This window comes from Sinocyclocheilus grahami, unplaced genomic scaffold (genome assembly GCF_001515645.1).
Source record: "Sinocyclocheilus grahami isolate Dianchi unplaced genomic scaffold, SAMN03320097.WGS_v1.1 scaffold1349.1, whole genome shotgun sequence".
Taxonomy (NCBI): domain Eukaryota; kingdom Metazoa; phylum Chordata; class Actinopteri; order Cypriniformes; family Cyprinidae; genus Sinocyclocheilus; species Sinocyclocheilus grahami.
The window spans coordinates 205189-226339 of record NW_015506528.1 but is presented as its reverse complement, the minus strand read 5'-3'; the positions used below and the strand labels follow the sequence as shown (position 1 = coordinate 226339).

The following is a 21151-nucleotide window of genomic DNA, read 5'->3' as shown; positions in this document are numbered from 1 at the left end:
AGCATGCGTTTGCGTTTTCATGTGGACGGAGATTTTTTTTAAAATGGAAGAAGGGAAAAACTCTGTACGTGTGGACATGGCCTAAATTGCAAGGATGTTGTTCATGAACCAAATTCCATATTCTGGTTAAGGCTTTATTCTGAAAGAGCTGTTCCATAGTTACTGCAGTAATCAGGCATATAAATACGTCCATATAGATGTGCATAGATTTATACTGCTCAAAATTCAGATTATAGAAATACTTCACCCCAAACTGAAAATTCACTAAATATTAAATCAACTCAACTACAATGCCTGTGGGTGTTCACTGTCTGATTCGCATTTCTACTAACCAGAATATTGATTTATTAGGTTTTTGCAATTCAAGTTCAAGTTCATTTTATTTGTGTAGCACATTTACAGCAGCCGCTAGGCTGACCAAAGTGCTTTACAGAAGAGAAATTTATCAAAACATACACAGAAAACAAGCCAAATAAAATATGAACAACCCATTAAAAAATTACCGAATAACAGTAATCAATACACTAAGGAAAACACAGTAATCTAGTCGAGATGTAACAAACGCATGAACAGCCATTTCTAGAGTTTTTGGAGTGAGAAAGTCTCTGATTTTAGACCGTTATCGGATCCAGTTTATATCAACTTTGTCTACTGAGGAGATATGTTTATCAAATTTTAAATGCTGGTCGACAAGAACACCTAGGTTCCGCACCTGCGAAGATCTAAAAACGGATAAACTGTCCAAATCAGGGCGTGTATATACTGAGAATTCTCATTAGAACAAAAAACAGTTACTTCGGTCTTGTCTTCATTTAGGGAGAGAAAATTTTGGGCGAGCTATAATTTAACCTCCTCTAAGCATTGCTGAAGAGAGGTAATCGCTGCGGAATTGTTTCTTTTGATTGGTAGATAGATTTGAGTATCGTCTGCATAGAAATGAAAAGAGAGACCATGTTTCCTTAGAATAGAGCCCAGAGGTAGCATGTAGAGAGAAAATATAGAAGGAGCTAATATAGAGCCTTGCGGTAGGCCACAGGTCAGAGGTGCATTGGAAGAGGTACAATTTCCCAGCTTCACTAAAAACTTTGTCAGACAGGTATAACTGAAACCAATTAAGAATGGTAGCTTTTAGACCCACCCAGGGCTCTAGTCTGGATAATAGTGTGGAGTGGTCAACTGTATCAAAAGCGGCCGATAAATCTAAAAGAATAAGAACCACAGAGTCTCCAGAATCAGTGGAGCGATAAATAGTATGCATGTATGTAAAAATATTATAACGATCACAATTGGCGTAATCGGTTTAAACAACATGCTTATCAGAATATGACTGACTTCTGATTAATATTGGGATTTTTTTTGGGCAATATAGTCAGTCACAGAAGGTAATATTTATTTATTTATTTATGTCTTTTAGGATTTTCTACGGAGTCACTGAGTGTCCAGATGTGTAAGGAGATGGTGAATGAACTCTGGCAGACCATCCATAAAGCAACTGGCTTTTATAACAAGGTGATTTATCAATCTCTACCTCTGTCAGGGATAACTTTTATTAAAATTGTGTATATATAATATAATCTTTGGTTTTCCATGTTTTTTTTTTTTCACCCTCTCTCTGATCCTTAAAATTAAAGTCTTTCTGCTATTTTTGTTTTTTCATCTTATTAATCTTTTTTTTTTTTTTTGTTAATTGCCAAGGGAAGAAGTTCTAAATTTGAAGTTTAGGTTTTTGATGTAAAATGTATGTATGCATGTATGTACAGTGGGTACGGAAAGTATTCAGACCCCCTTCAATTTTTCACACTTTATATTTCAGTTTTTCTTTTTTAATAAATCTGCAAAAATGTTAACAATTCTGTGTTTTTCTGTCAATATGGGGTGCTGTGTGTACATTAATGAGGAAAAAAATTAACTTAAATGATTTTAGCAAATGGCTGCAATATAACAGAGTGAAAAATTTAAGGGGGGTCTGAATACTTTCCTGTCTGTCTGTCTGTCTGTATGATTTTTAAAGTTGAATATGTAAATGACCTTTTATAGTTGCTTTTTATTTCACAATATTCACAATCCACTACCATTCACAAGTGTGGGGTCGGTCTTTTTTTTTTATGCAATAATGCATTACATTAATCAGTAAAGGCATTTATAATGAGTACAGGGTTATCCTGGACGAAAACTTTCTCCAGAGTGCTCAGGACCTCAGACTGGGCCGAAGGTTTACCTTCCAACAAGACAATGACCCTAAGCACACAGCTAAAATAATGAAGGAGTGGCTTCACAACAACTCTGTGACTGTTCTTGAATGGGCCAGCCAGAGCCCTGACTTAAACCCAATTGAGCATCTCTGGAGAGACCTAAAAATGGCTGTCCACCAACGTTTACTATCCAACCTGACAGAACTGGAGAGGCTCTGCAAGGAGGAATGGCAGAGGATCCCTAAATCCAGGTGTGAAAAACTTGTTGCCTCTTTCCCAAAAAGACTCATGGCTGTATTAGTTCAAAAGGGTGCTTCTACTAAATACTGAGCAAAGGGTCTGAATACTTAGGACCATGTGATATTTCAGTTTTTCTTTTTTAATAAATCTGCAAAAATGTCAACAATTCTGTGTTTTTCTGTCAATATGGGGTGCTGTGTGTACATTAATGAGGAAAAAAATTAACTTAAATGATTTTAGCAAATGGCTGCAATATAACAGAGTGAAAAATTTAAGGGGGGTCTGAATACTTTCCTGTCTGTCTGTATGATTTTTAAAGTTGAATATGTAAATGACCTTTTATAGTTGCTTTTTATTTCACAATATTCACAATCCACTACCATTCACAAGTTTGGGGTCTGTCTTTTTTTTTTCTTTTCTTTTTTTTTTATGCAATAATGCATTACATTAATCAGTAAAGGCATTTATAATGTTACACAAGATTTTTATTTCATATAAATGCTGTACTTTTGAGCTTTTTTTTTTTCATGAGAGAATCCACAACTCTTTTTAACACTGATAATAAGAAGAAATGTTTCTTAAGCACCAAATATAAATTACAGTTATTCCTAATTGATACGGTGTCACTGAAGACTAGAGTAATGGCTTCTGAAAATTCAGCTTTGCACAACAGAAATTTCACTGTAAGATATATTAAAACAGAAAAATATTACAATATTTCAAACTTTTGAAGAGTATTGTATGTTTATAAATTTGTGTGGAAACTGGTGCAACTATCTATAAAAATTAGAAAATGTATTTAATTAGATTAAAATTGCCATAACATTCTCAATTTTCTGTAAAACTGTTGAACTATATATATATTAAAAAAAAAATTCTATAGGAATTTTATAGCATTTTTACAAAGTGAAGGAACGTGACTATAGCTAAACCTTACCATAAAACCTTAAAAAGCCGTCTAATGGTAAAACCAATTTTCTATCCCCTCTCTGTAGTTGTGCTCCGTCCCGGAGCTGTCGGAGCAGCAGGAGCAGATGAAGAGTGTTTTGCTGAAGGTGTTTGTGGGGGTACAGAGTGAGCTGAACTCCCTGTGCCCACAAGAGACGCGCCCCTCGCCCCAAAGCGCCCGTCCCGTACCGGAGGACTCTCCCGGCCGTCAGCTCCGGGACGACAGGACTGTGGCCCTCCTGGAGAAGTATTCAGAGATGCTCTTACTGCGAATGACTGAAAAAGGAGCACAGGCCACACTGGAGTAACTGCTCAGCTTCCATCATTTGATTGGCAAAAATGAACTTCTAATGGCATATCCATAAGCATCTTTAAACCTTAATGTCTTCCATTGGTTTTATGTTTTTAAATAAATATTTAAATGCGTATTTAATCCGCCCCCGTTTATTTTTTTTTATTATTATTTTTTTTTTTTTTTTTACACTACATTTCAATACCTGAGTGTTTTTGGTCACAGACTTTTATTATTTTTTTATGCTTTGCCGATTTGTCCATGCAAATCTTCAGGACCTCCCCCCATTATGTCCTTTATTTTATGTAGTTTTGAAACAGTGTTACCTTTGGAATACAAATTTGAATTCTGTAATCAGTTTTGTTTTGATGTTTGATGCTTGTGTAGTTTTACACCATTTCGCACCACCACAACCACGCAGACGAACTAAGAGGTGTTCCATTGTCATTTTATTTCAAGTGTTGTTCTGAATAGTGACTTCTCAAAGCATCAGGCTATGACTCACAATTTGCTTGCCACTGGTGTGCTGATTATGCTTTGTCATGTTGACCTACAATCCTTTTTTTTTTCTTCTTTTCACAGAAAATGTATAGTTGTCTGCTTTCAAAGGCTTTGTAAATATGTTTTAACCAGCTATTTGCACTGTTTTACTATTAAACTTTCAAATATGATTGTTTTTGTGGTTCGTTATGATTCTGAAAGAATTTAGAAAAACAAATTATAAATCCATAGCAATCTTCGGGAAGGGATGCAGAATTGCTTTAAAAAAAAAATTTTTTTTTAATTTTTTTTTATATAAAGGGGTCATATTTTTCCTTTCTCTTTGGATCTTCTTTTCACAGAAAATGTATAGTTGTCTGCTTTCAAAGGCTTTGTAAATATGTTTTAACCAGCTATTTGCACTGTTTTACTATTAAACTTTCAAATATGATTGTTTTTGTGGTTCGTTATGATTCTGAAAGAATTTACAAAAACAAATTATAAATCCATAGCAATCTTCGGGAAGGGATGCAGAATTGCTTTAAAAAAAAATTTTTTTTTTAATTTTTTTTTATATAAAGGGGTCATATTTTTCCTTTCTCTTTGGAGTGTTACAAGCTCTTGGTGCATGAAGAAGATCTGTAAAGTTGCAAAGTCTCAAATCCAAAGAGATATTCTTTTGAACAAGACCAGCTTGATGTATTCGGCCAATCACAACGCACTGGATAGCTGGCCAATCAGAGCACACCTCGCTTTTCAGACCGATGAGCTTTGTAAAAATCGATGCGTTTCAGAAAGGCGAGGCATAGAGGAGAAACAATAATGTACAGTATGTGGAAAAAAACGTGTTTTTTTTTTTAACCTTAAACCACATAAACACATTTCATTACACCAAATAATGTTATTTTTAGCAGCATCATATGACCCCTTTAAGCTATTAAATCTTTAACGAGAGATTACATGAAATACTGCATTATAGTGATTTTGTAAATCATAAGTTAATAAGAGTAGTATCAAAGTAATATGCATAGTGTTTTGGTAGAAACCATGGGTACGTTTCTGTAAAGAAATAATTTTCCAATATTTCCCATACATATACACTAACTTTTGTGGTTCCTACAGTATTTGTCATACATGCGTATTAGTCCTTTATGTGTGACTTACTGTCAGCCTAGTAGCGTCAAACTGTATTAAATCAGCGTGAGCCGAGGTTTCAGTGCTGAAGTGTTTGTACAGCTGTACTATGCTGCACTGGGTGGCAAATGCTACTGCTTGTCACGACAGAGGGCGCTTTGAGGCTCAGAAATCCATAACCTCAAATCGCTGAGAAAAGTAACAGAAGTCACGTGACAGCACATTAGCGCAAGCATAATAAAAAAAACGAATTCTCACCTATATAATCACAGTCGTATACTTTAATATACACTGAGTTGAAAATACACATTAAAGAATTAAAATATGAGAATTATAATTTGATGCATCGCTCCTAACCAATCAGAGAAAACGTCTGGGCCAAAAGGCCACTCCCATTTTACTCCACGATTTAGATGTACTTTCCATTCTAGCCAGTTTGTTTGCGCGCTTGAGACGCATTGACATGTTTGTCATGATTACTCATCAGCAGCAGCAGGCGGGTCTCTATGGGGTGTGATTTATGCACTTACTTTGCTAACCTCTCATGTGTTTACAGCCACTGCACTGCCGCTTTCCTGTGCGCTTCATGGAAAACACACGGAAAAGTTAAGTTCCCGATGACGGGGCGGGCATCCATGAACTATGTCTAAGAAAGTAGATTACTGTCACTGTATTAAAATTATTATTTATGATCATGGCGGCGTCGCAGCGCGCGAGAAACTCTGAAGTCAAACAGAGCGAAACATGGAAGCGTCACATTATCAGACAGCTGAAGTATCGCAACAGGACCCAGACGAGCGTCTTCCAGGAGCTCGTAGAGTCATGTAAGATTTATTAATGCTGGCTTTTGTGATTTAACTTTTTTAGGCCAATTAGTGCAACTTCTTGTATGTCAGGCAAAATAAGAAAAACCTGTTGTTTTGGATGCAGTAGCAGTTCAGAAATCTACCTATTGCCGTATGGCTGATTAAATCGTTTCATTTTATATATGTTTAAGCACTTAAAGACACAATATAATACAGTTAAATATTATAAAATATTTTTTTGATTTATTAATATCATATTATACAGAAAATACAAAGAATTGCAGTAACAGTTAAATATAATGTTTTACATTATTTATTTACATTTACATTTATTATTTAGTTTTTATTATTTTATCATTTATTTAGTATTATAATGCAAAGTATGCTCCACTTTTATAAATGATTATGGAGAACAGAATATAAAAGCTGAACTAATTTAACTGAAGGTCTAATTTGCATATCCTCTGTATAATCAAGACTTGTGCAAGTTCTCACTCATTCTGATTCTGTGAATCTTGACACTCGAGTGCAAATAGAAAATCTCATTAACAAACACTCTTGGAGTGAATGTAAACATCGGCTCTGGCCTCTTTTAAAACAAATCATGCTTGTTCAGAAATAGTTTGTCGTATTGTTCTTCTTATAGATCACAGTCTGCTGGAGAAGTCCAAGCAGAGAGCCCTCATAACCAAAGGCATTCTGGGATCAGGGTCAAGGTAACCTTTACTCTGTAACATTAAAATATATTATAACTCAATGTAAAAAGTGAAAACGTGCAGAGCTATTTCTACCTGATCTGAACCTAAAAATGGCTTCTGTTGGAGAAAGGTTTGATGCAGTCCCATTATATTTCTGAATATTACAACATAAAACAAGTTAATTTAGAATACCACATGAAACACATTTTTATACCCCCCCATAAACTCTGATTGTTAAATTGTAATAAAAGATTACTATGCATTACAATGTAATGGGTGGAGTTGTGGATTTACTGAAACGTGCATGCCAGTATGTCACTTTGATTGTATTATTATTATTATTATTTAAAAAAAAATTCGATACCAGAATGTATAATATGTAACACCTTACCAACCATACTATTTTGACATTACAGTATAGTAATAGCTAGGGCTGGGCGATATAGCTAAAAAATATATCATATAAAACATATCGTTCGTTATCGATAATTATTTACATTTTTTATAACCTTTTTTAAAACAGAGCAATAGAAAAAATGTTGAAATTTAACCACTATATTTTTAAATTAACCCAATTTATTGAGACAAACAACAAATATTTTTTGTTTTAACAATCAAACACAAACTAAAAATTTAATATTTAATTTCTAATGTTTTATATGCAGATTAAACAGATCTTATGGAATTTTTTGGCTTGTCACCCGAGGCCACAGGAGGGCGCAATGAGCAAAATAATGCAGCATATTTAAATTGTCAATGCAAGGAAATAATTCTATTAAAAAAAAAAGAGCATTACGTCTAAATTAACTCATAAAAATCAAATATAATTTCATAAATTGCATAAACAATTATGAACAAAACAGCATCATGTATTTATGCATTGCTTAATCCAAAGAACCGAAGCGCCATTCACGCAGATTGCATTTAAAAACATATGAGACGCAGTGAAAAGGAATAAACCTCCACAAATTCGTGACGTGTTTTCTAAACGTTTAAACTGTTTTAACTTTGCATGGCTTTCTATACATCTCTTGTGTGAGACGAGTGCAGCAGTCATATTTGTCCGTCTAAAAATGCGCCGAATATGCATTCTGTGTGAATGGCTTGGTTTCGGTTTTAACCTAATCAAGATCTTCTCCGCATTGAGCTACTATATTTCTCTAATATTTTGAATGAATAACGCAGCAGCGGCGCATCTCGTGGGCTAGACTAACAAAACATTAAAATGCAACGTCACTTACATCATCACCGCATCTCGCGTGCCACTGATGACGCTCCCTGATGCACTCCTAACATTCAAATGCATATGTTTATTTTAAATTCGACTAATATTCATTCTTTATTCACGATCTCCTAATCACAGGCAGGCACAGCATGTGTTCGTGTTTGTGTGTGCTGTCTGCATCACTCATAGCACATGCCTATATCGTGAGCTATATCGAAAAATAATTATATTGTTATCGAAGGTGTACCGTCGATAAATATCGATACCGTTTTATCGCCCAGGCCTAGTAATAGCATACATTATTATATTTTTTCATATTCAACCATGACAAATCTGTTTCTGCTTTTAATTTCAAAATACAGTTTTTTTTTTTGTCCCTTGCAGGCCCTCCCTATCTGAAGATTCGCTGACATCTCTAAAAACAACCACCGGTGAGGTAGGAAACGATGGTATATGTGGGAAAAACAGAATCAGCCTCTCTCATGAGAAAGCAGTTAGATGATTGGATTTCTGTCAAACGCGTATAAACCAAACTGAATTTTATGGCACAAGTTGTGACCTGTTTCACTAAACAGGTTTACAAGTTGGCCTGTTGTTATCTCTTCCTTTTAGCAGACAGTCAGTCATCAAATCTACACAGAAACGATGGCTTCCTACCTGTAAAAATGCCCTGGGATGTGTTCTTCCAAAGCATATTAATCTAACGTGAATGAGAACATTATTTGGAGACATATTAGGAAAATGTATTGCTTTTCTTTAGAAATGATCAGAGTGGTGTATATAACCAGTTGTTACACCTAATCTTGCTTTAAAGCTTTCTTAAGACCAGTTGGAAAGTTTTTGTGACGTATGTGATAAAACCTGGTGCATATCTGTGCTTTATCAAAACACAGGTCCTCTCCCCCATATTGAACTATTCTAGCTAATAAAAACTCCTGTAAAATAGATGTTAACATTATAAATAAATGCATTTGCTGAATTCGTTTTTTTTTTTTTTATTGAAAGTTTTTTGGCTTTAGAATAGTTTTGTTCTTGCAGCTTGCATACCAAGTGGTGGAACTGCAGCAGAGAATCCAGTTGAAGGAAGTTACACTGGATGAGCAACATACCAAGTAAACCTTTTTATTCTTTTATTACATAAAAAACAGGAAACCTCCCTTTTACAGTGGCCATATTATGTTCATTTAGAAATCCACAATTACACCAGTTGTTACACCTAATCTTGCTTTAAAGCTTTCTTAAGACCAGTTGGAAAGTTTTTGTGACGTATGTGATAAAACCTGGTGCATATCTGTGCTTTATCAAAACACAGGTCCTCTCCCCCATATCGAACTATTCTAGCTAATAAAAACTCCTGTAAAATAGATGTTAACATTATAAATAAATGCATTTGCTGAATTCGTTTTTTTTTTTTTTATTGAAAGTTTTTTGGCTTTATAATAGTTTTGTTCTTGCAGCTTGCATACCAAGTGGTGGAACTGCAGCAGAGAATCCAGTTGAAGGAAGTTACACTGGATGAGCAACATACCAAGTAAACCTTTTTATTCTTTTATTACATAAAAAACAGGAAACCTCCCTTTTACAGTGGCCATATTATGTTCATTTAGAAATCCACAATTAAATTTTTTGTGGTCTGCTAGAATACAGAGTTCTGGCATGAAACTCTAGATGGCGCAGTCCGATAGGTCTAACTCAGTCTGACCTAATGACATCATTGTCACATGGCAGCTGATTGGTTCTCTCCTGTATCGGTAGCCAATGAGCTCACTGCTCAATATTCAAATACCTGGCTTTTGTTTGCTGTAGCAGTCCACAGCACACTTCAGAAATCCTCCACCTTCCCCAGCTCCACCTGTATAGATCTGCTACGGGGTGCTTCATGTATGCTAATATGGGGGTTATTTCATGTATGTTATATTTGCAGCAGCAGAATTTCTTACATGCTCACAGCAGCATGTTGTGGATGTATTGGCAGTAGCAAGTCTCGGTACATGCTCTGCTGCAGCAGCGTAGCAGATCTATTCCGCCAAGACCAAATACATTAACATTGTCATGTACATTACCATGCCAATCCCTCTGAGAGTTGTCATGACAGAAATACATTTAATATAATTTGAAAAAACATTCTTCTCACACTGTACATTGCTGTAACACCTCTCTGTAGAAGGAAGCATAGAAGGAAGAAGACGTGCATGTGTGTGTGTGTGTGTGTATATATATATTTATTTATTTATTTATTTATTTACAAATTATTAATTGTATTTATCATGTTCGACCATTCATCCCTCTATGCTATACATATATTAAACAAAAAATTATTCTTTGATTTATGTGAACTGCAGTGTTATGAAATAACTAGAGACATTTTGAGCCCACTACTGAGTGATAGCTTTTGCAACCCAATTTTTTTTATATATTTACTCTGTAATGGTAACAGGGTGCTAACATATTGAAACTAATATAAAACGACTGCAAAATGGAAAAACAGAATATTTAATGTTTAGTTTTACCTTTTACCTCTCAATATTGTTAAAGGCACAATATGTAAAAATTTATTAAAATATCCAAAAACCACTAGAACAGTTTTATATATTTTGCTGACTTGTGTACTTGCATTATCCCAAATGTTTCAAAGAATGTTTAAATCCAGAGAAATAAGCAATTTTAACTAGTGACATGGAGCGTGTCCATAGTATCATTGTGTCGCCTGCCAATGACGTCATAACTTTCTCGTTTTGTTTTGTAGAAAACATGGAAACACCAAAGACGCTTTAATATGTTGTGCATTTTATTAGACCGGTGACGACTGCACAGAGTAGCATTATAACAGAAATTTCAAACGTATCTAGTATGATAAAACAGCGCTGCTTTACCCCACATACGCACGACCGGACGGAGCGGAAGCGCTAAAGTGTGGCATAATAAAAGCTCTGCTGCTTTCAAGCCATGTGTCACTCTCATTTCTCATTAGCAATTGCTTCAGCGGCCTCGTTTCGCTTCGACAGCTTTCCGCCTCACCCTACTTCATACTACGATGCTAATAAATCTTTAATACATTAGCTCATCCATGAACTCATCCATCGGATTGCTTCGGCTGTGATTAGACCGGTGACGACTGCACAGAGTAGCATTATAACAGAAATTTCAAACGTATCTAGTATGATAAAACAGCGCTGCTTTACCCCACATACGCACGACCGGACGGAGCGGAAGCGCTAAAGTGTGGCATAATAAAAGCTCTGCTGCTTTCAAGCCATGTGTCACTCTCATTTCTCATTAGCAATTGCTTCAGTGGCCTCGTTTCGCTTCGACAGCTTTCCGCCTCACCCTACTTCATACTACGATGCTAATAAATCTTTAATACATTAGCTCATCCATGAACTCATCCATCGGATTGCTTCGGCTGTGAGGATGAAGACGACAGCTCCCATGATTCCACACTCAGTCACGGCATCATCAAACTACGCCTTTGTTTCTTTGTTTGTTTTGAATACGCGCCCTCTAGTGGTGAAAATTACAAATTGTGCCTTTAAGCACCTCCTTTTAATTACACTTATTGACACTCCTTTTACTAAAACTTAGTTTTTTGTTTTTTTACCGAGAGAGAGTCTTAGGCCCTATTTTGGATCCTATATGTGGAAAGTGGCATTTATTTACACACAAGCTGTTGTCTCAATATTATAAATGGATAATGTCCTAAATTTTGGTCACAAAGCTAACATATGGCTAAAGGTGACCCTGGACATTCTGCCATATCTCTCCATTCTTTAGATGAAAAATAAATCATACAGAATTTCCATTAACTATTCCTTTTTATAGCTGTAGACTTTTTAGCTTGGTCTGGATGTGCATCGTGGAATGCATAAAGTCCAATATTTTGGACAATTTGGACCATTTTATGATAGATCTTGTATGTATAATGATTTTTTGTTGTTGTTTTAATTAGGCTATATGAGGTCCAAAACCATCTCAGTGTTTTGACATCAGAGCACAGCGGGCTTCAGGAACACGTGGCAGAGGTACAGACTAGAAACCGACTTCTGAAACAAGAATATGATTCTCTGCTGGAGCAGCACCAGAACATGGAGAGGACGTACCGACAAGAGAAACTCCGCAGCTCAGAGATCCTGGACAACATGATCGGTCCAAAACAGCAGGCTGCTGTCCGCATGAACCATCGCAATGAGAAGAGAGTGAGGTCAGAGGCATGATGGGAGGGGAAATGTGTGATTGCTGCGCCATTAGAATAACCAAATCAAATCCCACCCAAAAATAATCTCCCGTCTTCTAATTCATGTCATCGGTTGTGCATTGATTCAGCAGAATGGATATAAAAGAAAGTGAAATGAAAATTCTGTCATCATTTACTCAACTTCATGCTGTTCCAAACCTGACTTTCTTCATTCTGTAGAACACAAAAGTTTTTTTTGGTCCATACAATGAAAGCCAGTGTGGTCCATTGCTGTTTTGAACCCTACTGACTGTCACTGTATAGGTAAAAATATTCTTTAAAATATCTGCTATCGTGTACTGCACAAGAAATTTAATTAATCCGATTTGGAATAACATAAGGGCGAGTAAATTATGACATAATTTTAATATTTGGGTGAACTTTCCCTTTAAATATGTTACAATGTGGGAGCTAAAAGTATTACATTTACATTTAGACATATAGCAGACGCTTTTATCCAAAGCGACTTACAAATGAGGACAATAGAAGCAATCAAAATCAACAAAAGAGCAATGATATGCAAGTGCTATAACAAGTTTCAGTTAGCTTAAAAATGTATTACATTCTTATTAGTGTCCAAATATTTGGTAACATCTGTCAACAAGGAATAAAGGACACCGAGGCCACGTCAAACAACAGTAGAAGCATTATTTGTTAAAATTCAATGGCTTAGAAGATGGTTAATGTAGTTAATGAATTAGTGTTTTGTTAAAGAAGGGTCACATTTCAAAGTTCACTGAGAATATATTCTCTCTGCTGCTGTGGTATTCTGCTGGCAAATAATTTGTTGCTTCTTTTTTCCTAAATGTTGAAAGCAAATGTTGTCCGTTCCATAAACACCACATCCTTCTTGATCACATTTCCTCTTCTGTCTTAGAGCCAGAGAGGCCAGTCTTCACAAAGAGCTTCAGATGGCTGCCAGTAAGAATGTGAATATTCATGAGTAAGTATCCGCTGTATAAAGTGTGAATCTGATTTCACGTCAATCCAAACCCTCATCGCTGTCTGTCTTCTGTGAAGCGCAAAAGGAGAGTTGTTACAGTAGTGTATGCGCTGTCATTTATTTATTCGTGTTTCACGGAGGAAAGAAAGTCATGCCGGTTTGGAATGATATGAGGCATATAAGGGCAGCATAAACAATCCTATAAAATCAACATGTAGATCTTTCAAATGTTTTCATTAATTGTTTTGCTTTTGCCTGTCAGAGAGTCAGGAAATGTGTCACCTCCCAAGCCATCATCCCCTAAAAGTGACTCTTCACAGAGGTTGGAGAGATCCCATGGGCCACTTTTCAGGTAACAGCAGGGGCTTTCATGTATAATACAGTAATTATTTTGGGTAAAATATATAAGTAATATTTCGGGTGTACCTTGAACTTTATCTTAAAAGAACCAAAGACTTAAACTACTTCAGTCTGTGAGTTTATTTAATACACGAGTTTCACAATTTGAGTTGAATTACTGAAATAAATGAACTTTACCACAACATTCTAATTCATTGAGATGCACCTGTATATCATGCTGTTGATTACCCTAGGAAATAATTTTGCCTAATTCTGGCTAATTATTGACTAATTTTGACATGTAGTATCTTTAGTAACCTAATGTATTTTTTCTCAAAGTCTCGACAGTTGTTGTTTTTTCTTCTCAGGTCTGCTTCAGCTACATCTCCCCGCATCATCAGCTCCATCAGAGGACTTTTTGAGTAAGTCGCTGAAAGCTCTTTAAGTGCTGATGAATCACTGTATAGCATAAGTTGTGATTGTCTGAATTTTTTTAAGGCATTTCACAGGGGAATGTGAAGGGGAACGTTATTTTTAATGCTGACATGTTAGTGTACATGTACATAGGTGTACATAAAAAAGATTATGTAGAAATTGTAATAAAAGTGAGCAGTGCTTTTTAAAATTAGAAATACAGCAAATTCTAAGCAAATCCCATAATAACATATAGCTCTCAAAATGAGGAAATTCAATAATTAAGCCCTTTGAAAGAAACAGTAGCATAAAAAAACAAAAATGTGCTTGAAAAGTAAACCTGGTGTTAGAATGTAAATCTGATTTGAACAAACTAGTATAGTCTGAATCTACTTTATGGGACACACACGAAGCGACAGCTGATGGTTTACAAAAAAAAACAATCGTAAATTTAAAGTATGCTAATACTGAATAAATAAAATAAAATTTTATTTTGAATACATTTTAATTAATATATTTTTTATAATTAGTATTGAATGAACAAAATTTTGATTTAACTGAAGTATACTGGATCTGACGAATGATTTTGAAGTTACAATTTAGTGCATTCTCTGTCGTTTATTTCATTACAGAGTCAAGACATCCATTCTAGCTCTGTAGCAGTTGTTTGCATGGGAAATGTTATTACTTCTATATGTCAGTTTCCTTTTTGGTAAAAACCTGCACCCACAGTACTTAACTGGCAGCAGCACTAATTTAATTCCATGCCCGATCTGACCTATTTGACGTAAAGATGTGACCCGAACCACACCCGCATTAAAGGGATAGTTCACCCAAGAATGAAAATTTGATGTTTATCTGCTTACCCCCAGGGCATCCAAGATGTAGGTGACTTTGTTTCTTCAGTTGAACACATTTGATGATTTTTAACTTTAACCGTTGGAGTCCATCAGTCTTATAATGGATGGCAATGGTAACAAAGTCTATGAGAGTAAAAAAAACATGCACAGACAAATCCAAATTAAACCCTGTGGCTCGTGACGACACATTGATGTCCTAACACACGAAACGATCGGTTTGTGCCAGAAACCGAACAGTATTTATATCATTTTTTACCTCTAATACAACACTATGTCCAACTGTCTTTGTGCGCACGCACTACTTCTGGTGTGTGAGATGTGTACGCGCTCTGGCGTAGTTTACGTTAATGGGTGTTGTCGCGGGAGGAGCAAACAACAGACACCTTTTATTAACAGAAAATAAACGGTGTCCAGAAAAAGGGAATCAAGTGCCCAAAATAAACAGGGGATCTGGTGTCCTCGTCGTGCTGCGGGGTTTGTGAAGGGAAGGGCAGTGGTCAGGAAGGAAGGGTCCACGCGCTCCCCTCTCCGGTCCGGGGCGCTTCTATCAGCAGCTTCGTCCTTCTCTCTGCCCACAGCGCTTGAAGGGACTAGACAGCCCAGCATCCTAGCCCGACGGCCGTGTAATGGGTGCGGTTCTCGTCCGGAATGCGGGTCCGGCACTATGGCGGCACGGGAGTCCCTCTACGCACCCCCCCTGAACCCACGAGGACACCAGCGTGCATGCACAGGGAAGAGACCGGTCTCCCGAGGAGAGGCGCGCTCGGCATTTAAACAGCGGCGGTGATGAGGCTCCATTCGGTTCAGGTGTGCCTCGTCACAGTGTGTTGATATCCAGCCGAAGAGCAATCAACCATAACTTCAGGCGAGCAGGCTCAGAAGTCAGTTTGAACAATCCGGATAAGCGTAAGTAAGTACCAGTTTGATTAGCCATCGTACCTACAATGACTGTGCACTGTGTAAACAATGAGTGATGTATACGCGTGAGAGATCACTTCCGGCGCTTGCGTAAACTACGCCAGAGCACGTACACACCTCACGCACAGGAAGCCGTGCGCGCGCCCAAAGACAGTTGGACATAGTGGTGTATTAGAGGTAAAAAATGATATAAATACTGTTCGGTTTCTGGCACAAACCGATCGTTTCGTGTGTTGGGACATCAATGTGTCGTCACGAGCCGCAGGGTTTAATTTGGATTTGTCTGTGCATGTTTTTTTTACTCTCATAGACTTTGTTACCATTGCCATCCATTATAAGACTGATGGACTCCCAACGGTTAAAGTTAAAAATCATCAAATGTGTTCTACTGAAGAAACAAAGTCACCTACATCTTGGATGCCCTGGGGGTAAGCAGATAAACATCAACTTTTCATTCTTGGGTGAACTAACCCTTTAAGTCTGCAACCTAAGATATTTTAAAGGACACCTATTATGGGCATTTTACAAAATGTAATATTGGTCTAGGGTGTCCCCAGAATGTGTCTGTGAAGTGTCAGCTCAAAATACCCCACAAATGTATTATAACAGCTGGAAAATGTCATTTTTGGGATGTGTGTAAAAAAGAGCCATTTTGGTGTGTATCACTTTAAATGCAAATGAGCTGCATATTCCCACCCTGTCTCCAGAAGAGGGCGTCGCATATACATCTCTGCTTTGCATACAACTGCAATAAACAGCCAGTAAAAGCAACATGACTGAGAGCAAGAGAACCGGTGTTCAGCCATACATATAGGAAGCCAAATGCACTGAAAGTGGGACGAAACAGCGCAATGTTACAGAGTTATGAACGGACAACGTTGCACGAACTAATCTTACAAGCGCGGTGTTGATCAGTTAAAATACTTTGATAATATACGCACACAAATACGGCTAATCTACGCTCCCCTCCTGAACCCACGAGGACACCAGCGTGCATGCACAGGGGGAAGAGACCAGTCTCTTGAGGAGAGGTGCGCTCTGCTTTTAACAGCGGCGGTGACGAGGTTCCATTCCGGACAGCAGGTCCGGCAGCTTGTGTCTCTGGCGGCATGGGAGTCCCTCTACGCTCCCCTCCTGAACCCACGAGGACACCAGCGTGCATGCACAGGGGGAAGAGACCAGTCTCTTGAGGAGAGGTGCGCTCTGCTTTTAACAGCGGCGGTGACGAGGTTCCATTCCGGACAGCAGGTCCGGCAGCTTGTGTCTCTGGCGGCATGGGAGTCCCTCTACGCTCCCCTCCTGAACCCACGAGGACACCAGCGTGCATGCACAGGGGGAAGAGACCAGTCTCTTGAGGAGAGGTGCGCTCTGCTTTTAACAGCGGCGGTGACGAGGTTCCATTCCGGACAGCAGGTCCGGCAGCTTGTGTCTCTGGCGGCATGGGAGTCCCTCTACGCTCCCCTCCTGAACCCACGAGGACACCAGCGTGCATGCACAGGGGGAAGAGACCAGTCTCTTGAGGAGAGGTGCGCTCTGCTTTTAACAGCGGCGGTGACGAGGTTCCATTCCGGACAGCAGGTCCGGCAGCTTGTGTCTCTGGCGGCATGGGAGTCCCTCTACGCTCCCCTCCTGAACCCACGAGGACACCAGCGTGCATGCACAGGGGGAAGAGACCAGTCTCTTGAGGAGAGGTGCGCTCTGCTTTTAACAGCGGCGGTGACGAGGTTCCATTCCGGACAGCAGGTCCGGCAGCTTGTGTCTCTGGCGGCATGGGAGTCCCTCTACGCTCCCCTCCTGAACCCACGAGGACACCAGCGTGCATGCACAGGGGGAAGAGACCAGTCTCTTGAGGAGAGGTGCGCTCTGCTTTTAACAGCGGCGGTGACGAGGTTCCATTCCGGACAGCAGGTCCGGCAGCTTGTGTCTCTGGCGGCATGGGAGTCCCTCTACGCTCCCCTCCTGAACCCACGAGGACACCAGCGTGCATGCACAGGGAAGAGACCGGTCTCCCGAGGAGAGGCGCGCTCGGCATTTAAACAGCGGCGGTGATGAGGCTCCATTCGGTTCAGGTGTGCCTCGTCACAGTGTGTTGATATCCAGCCGAAGAGCAATCAACCATAACTTCAGGCGAGCAGGCTCAGAAGTCAGTTTGAACAATCCGGATAAGCGTAAGTAAGTACCAGTTTGATTAGCCATCGTACCTACAATGACTGTGCACTGTGTAAACAATGAGTGATGTATACGCGTGAGAGATCACTTCCGGCGCTTGCGTAAACTACGCCAGAGCACGTACACACCTCACGCACAGGAAGCCGTGCGCGCGCCCAAAGACAGTTGGACATAGTGGTGTATTAGAGGTAAAAAATGATATAAATACTGTTCGGTTTCTGGCACAAACCGATCGTTTCGTGTGTTGGGACATCAATGTGTCGTCACGAGCCGCAGGGTTTAATTTGGATTTGTCTGTGCATGTTTTTTTTACTCTCATAGACTTTGTTACCATTGCCATCCATTATAAGACTGATGGACTCCCAACGGTTAAAGTTAAAAATCATCAAATGTGTTCTACTGAAGAAACAAAGTCACCTACATCTTGGATGCCCTGGGGGTAAGCAGATAAACATCAACTTTTCATTCTTGGGTGAACTAACCCTTTAAGTCTGCAACCTAAGATATTTTAAAGGACACCTATTATGGGCATTTTACAAAATGTAATATTGGTCTAGGGTGTCCCCAGAATGTGTCTGTGAAGTGTCAGCTCAAAATACCCCACAAATGTATTATAACAGCTGGAAAATGTCATTTTTGGGATGTGTGTAAAAAAGAGCCATTTTGGTGTGTATCACTTTAAATGCAAATGAGCTGCATATTCCCACCCTGTCTCCAGAAGAGGGCGTCGCATATACATCTCTGCTTTGCATACAACTGCAATAAACAGCCAGTAAAAGCAACATGACTGAGAGCAAGAGAACCGGTGTTCAGCCATACATATAGGAAGCCAAATGCACTGAAAGTGGGACGAAACAGCGCAATGTTACAGAGTTATGAACGGACAACTTTGCACGAACTAATCTTACAAGCGCGGTGTTGATCAGTTAAAATACTTTGATAATATACGCACACAAATACGGCTAAAACGTTAGTTAAGCACTATAACGGCATGACATTCACAAAGCAGTCTGGAGTGAAATGATTTGCGCAGACATATACGTATTTAGGTAGATTTTGAGGCGCATTACCGTGAAAAATAGAAGTAATCCGCTACGTCCTCAGTGGCTCAGATGTTGGGAGAAAATGAAGACTCTTATGTTCAGTCTTGCATCCAAACACAGAACACCGGGATTGCTTACGAGACATTGTTACAGCTGCACGAGAACGAAGAAAATAGAGGACAGCGTACAACTGCTGAGGCCGGAAACTATAGCAATGCAGGGCTGTAATCAGTTTTTATCATTGTAGGGTGGTTGTGTTTACATACTGCCAACACACATTTATGTCCAAACACCATGCAAAAGTGGATTTTTTATAATAGGTGCCCTTTAAAGGATTCACTGTGTCTCTCCTGAAACTCTGCAATGTATACCTGGCCGCTGGTCCTCTTAGCAGCATGAAAAATAAAACTTTTATTTGAATTATGAATAGCGCATATACAGAAAGCGAATAAGGAGCGCTCCCTTTATAATCAAGCTGTCATTCACTTCAGTTGCAGCGTGATTGGCTACAATGTTCAACGCTGCAAACTGTGTTGCAAATAGAAACATTTTTACAGTCTTCAGACTACAGAGCATGAACACAAATAAGCATGGGACCGTTTGGAATCAGTTACCTATCAGCGGGTATCGAATTGGGTCTAAATAGTCTTGGCAATTGGACCTGCAGTCCCACCTGAGCCTATTGATTCCCCGACCTGGACCTGCACCAGAAATGACAACGTAAATAATATTCCACCCGTTACATCAAATATTAACGTGCAGGACTGTGTTATGTGTGGGTATTGCGTTGCTGTATGTGTATCATGTCTAGTATCATTAACAGCATTGTTGATCCAATGTGGTTCTTACACAATTTGAGTGTAAAGTAATACACTTCTTGTTTGTATTATTTTTACACCTTAGTAAAGTTGCTTCCCCTTCTGTAGTTTCACATTATAGTGTACTGTTTAAAAATAAGATTGGACATGACAGTTATTATTATTTGTGCCGTGTGAAAAACAGAAGGTAGGTAAGTTCCTCAAAAGCAGACACATGGTTAATAAGATATTGAGATAGAACAAACAATTTTAATGTTACAAAATATTTTTGTTACTTGTGACCAATTTAATGCCTCCTTGCTAAATAAAAGTATGATGTTTTTAATGGTAGTGCATCACAGTTTCCACAAAAATATTAAGCAGCAAATTATGATTTCGGAAAGATCATGTGACACTGAAGACTGGAGTAATGTTGTTGAAAATTCAGCTTTGCATCACAGGAATAAATTACATTTAAAATATATTCAAACAGAAAATAGTTATTTTAAATTGTATCAGTATTGACAATATTACTGTTTTTACTATATCTTTGATCAAATAAATGCAGCATTGGTTAGCATAAGAGACTTCTTTCAAAAACATTCATAGATAGATTGCTAGGATATTTTGGCTGATTGGTACGGTGTTGCTAGGGTATTCTGGGTTGTTGCTAGGAAGTTGTTAGGGTGGCCTAGGTGGTTGTTAGGGTTTTCAGAAAATGCAAACTGATTAAATGTATTCATAAATGCAATCAGTTTGGATAAAAGTGTCTGACAGATGCATAAATGTAAATGTAAAGGATTAGAAATGAATGTGTGTTTTGTGGTTTCAGGATGCTCATGAGCTGGGAATCAATGCTGTGAGGTTCAGTACCAGTTCAAACCTGCTGGCTACAGGAGGAACTGACAGAGTCATCAAACTGTGGGGCATTGAAGCAGGTACATCACAAAACTGATCTGGAAAAAAAATCTTCTGTTTAATTGTCAGCTTTAGCCATATAGACAGGGTTCAAATATAGTAAAAAAACTCACATCGAGCGATAGTGAATGCTCTTGGCATTAAATGTGACTGTCTCTGACCACCAGCAGATGTCAGCACTCTAATATCTAAAACATCCCTTAGTCAGGGTACATTCAGTGGTGTATAAAGTACCTGAAACATACTCAAGTAAAAGTAGATATCTTAGCAGAAAATGACTTTGGTAGAAGTTGAAAACACCGTTTAGAATATTACTTGAGTAAAAGTCTTTAAAGTATGTGATATTTATTGTACTTAAGTGCGAAAAGTGTTTTTTTAATCTTAAACGTACTTAAGTATTGAAAGTAAAAGTACAAGTAAAGGCAAAATAGAAAAGAAGAAAATAAATATATATATATATATATATATATATATATATATATATATATATATATATATATATAT

The 21151-nt window shown here is 38.1% G+C and overlaps 2 protein-coding genes across 2 annotated transcripts in view; both read left to right on the top strand.

Annotated features, from left to right (window-relative positions):
* Positions 1-3826, top strand: part of wdr62 (WD repeat domain 62) — a 35824-nt gene extending 31998 nt beyond the window's left edge. Inside the window, exons 27-28 of the mRNA XM_016255587.1 lie at positions 1415-1509; positions 3428-3826. Of these exons, the coding sequence (XP_016111073.1) occupies positions 1415-1509; positions 3428-3688 (356 nt within the window). The 3' untranslated portion in view covers positions 3689-3826. The remainder of the gene's footprint in view (positions 1-1414; positions 1510-3427) is intronic.
* A 1968-nt stretch (positions 3827-5794) lies between these two features.
* LOC107569480 (autophagy-related protein 16-2) overlaps positions 5795-21151 on the top strand; it is a 45175-nt gene continuing 29818 nt past the window's right edge. The window contains exons 1-11 of the mRNA XM_016255586.1: positions 5795-6110; positions 6739-6808; positions 8400-8451; positions 9054-9127; positions 11962-12213; positions 13124-13189; positions 13452-13541; positions 13897-13950; positions 14644-14654; positions 16703-17703; positions 20562-20667. Coding sequence (XP_016111072.1) covers positions 5975-6110; positions 6739-6808; positions 8400-8451; positions 9054-9127; positions 11962-12213; positions 13124-13189; positions 13452-13541; positions 13897-13950; positions 14644-14654; positions 16703-17703; positions 20562-20667 — 1912 coding nt within the window. The 5' untranslated portion in view covers positions 5795-5974. The remainder of the gene's footprint in view (positions 6111-6738; positions 6809-8399; positions 8452-9053; positions 9128-11961; positions 12214-13123; positions 13190-13451; positions 13542-13896; positions 13951-14643; positions 14655-16702; positions 17704-20561; positions 20668-21151) is intronic.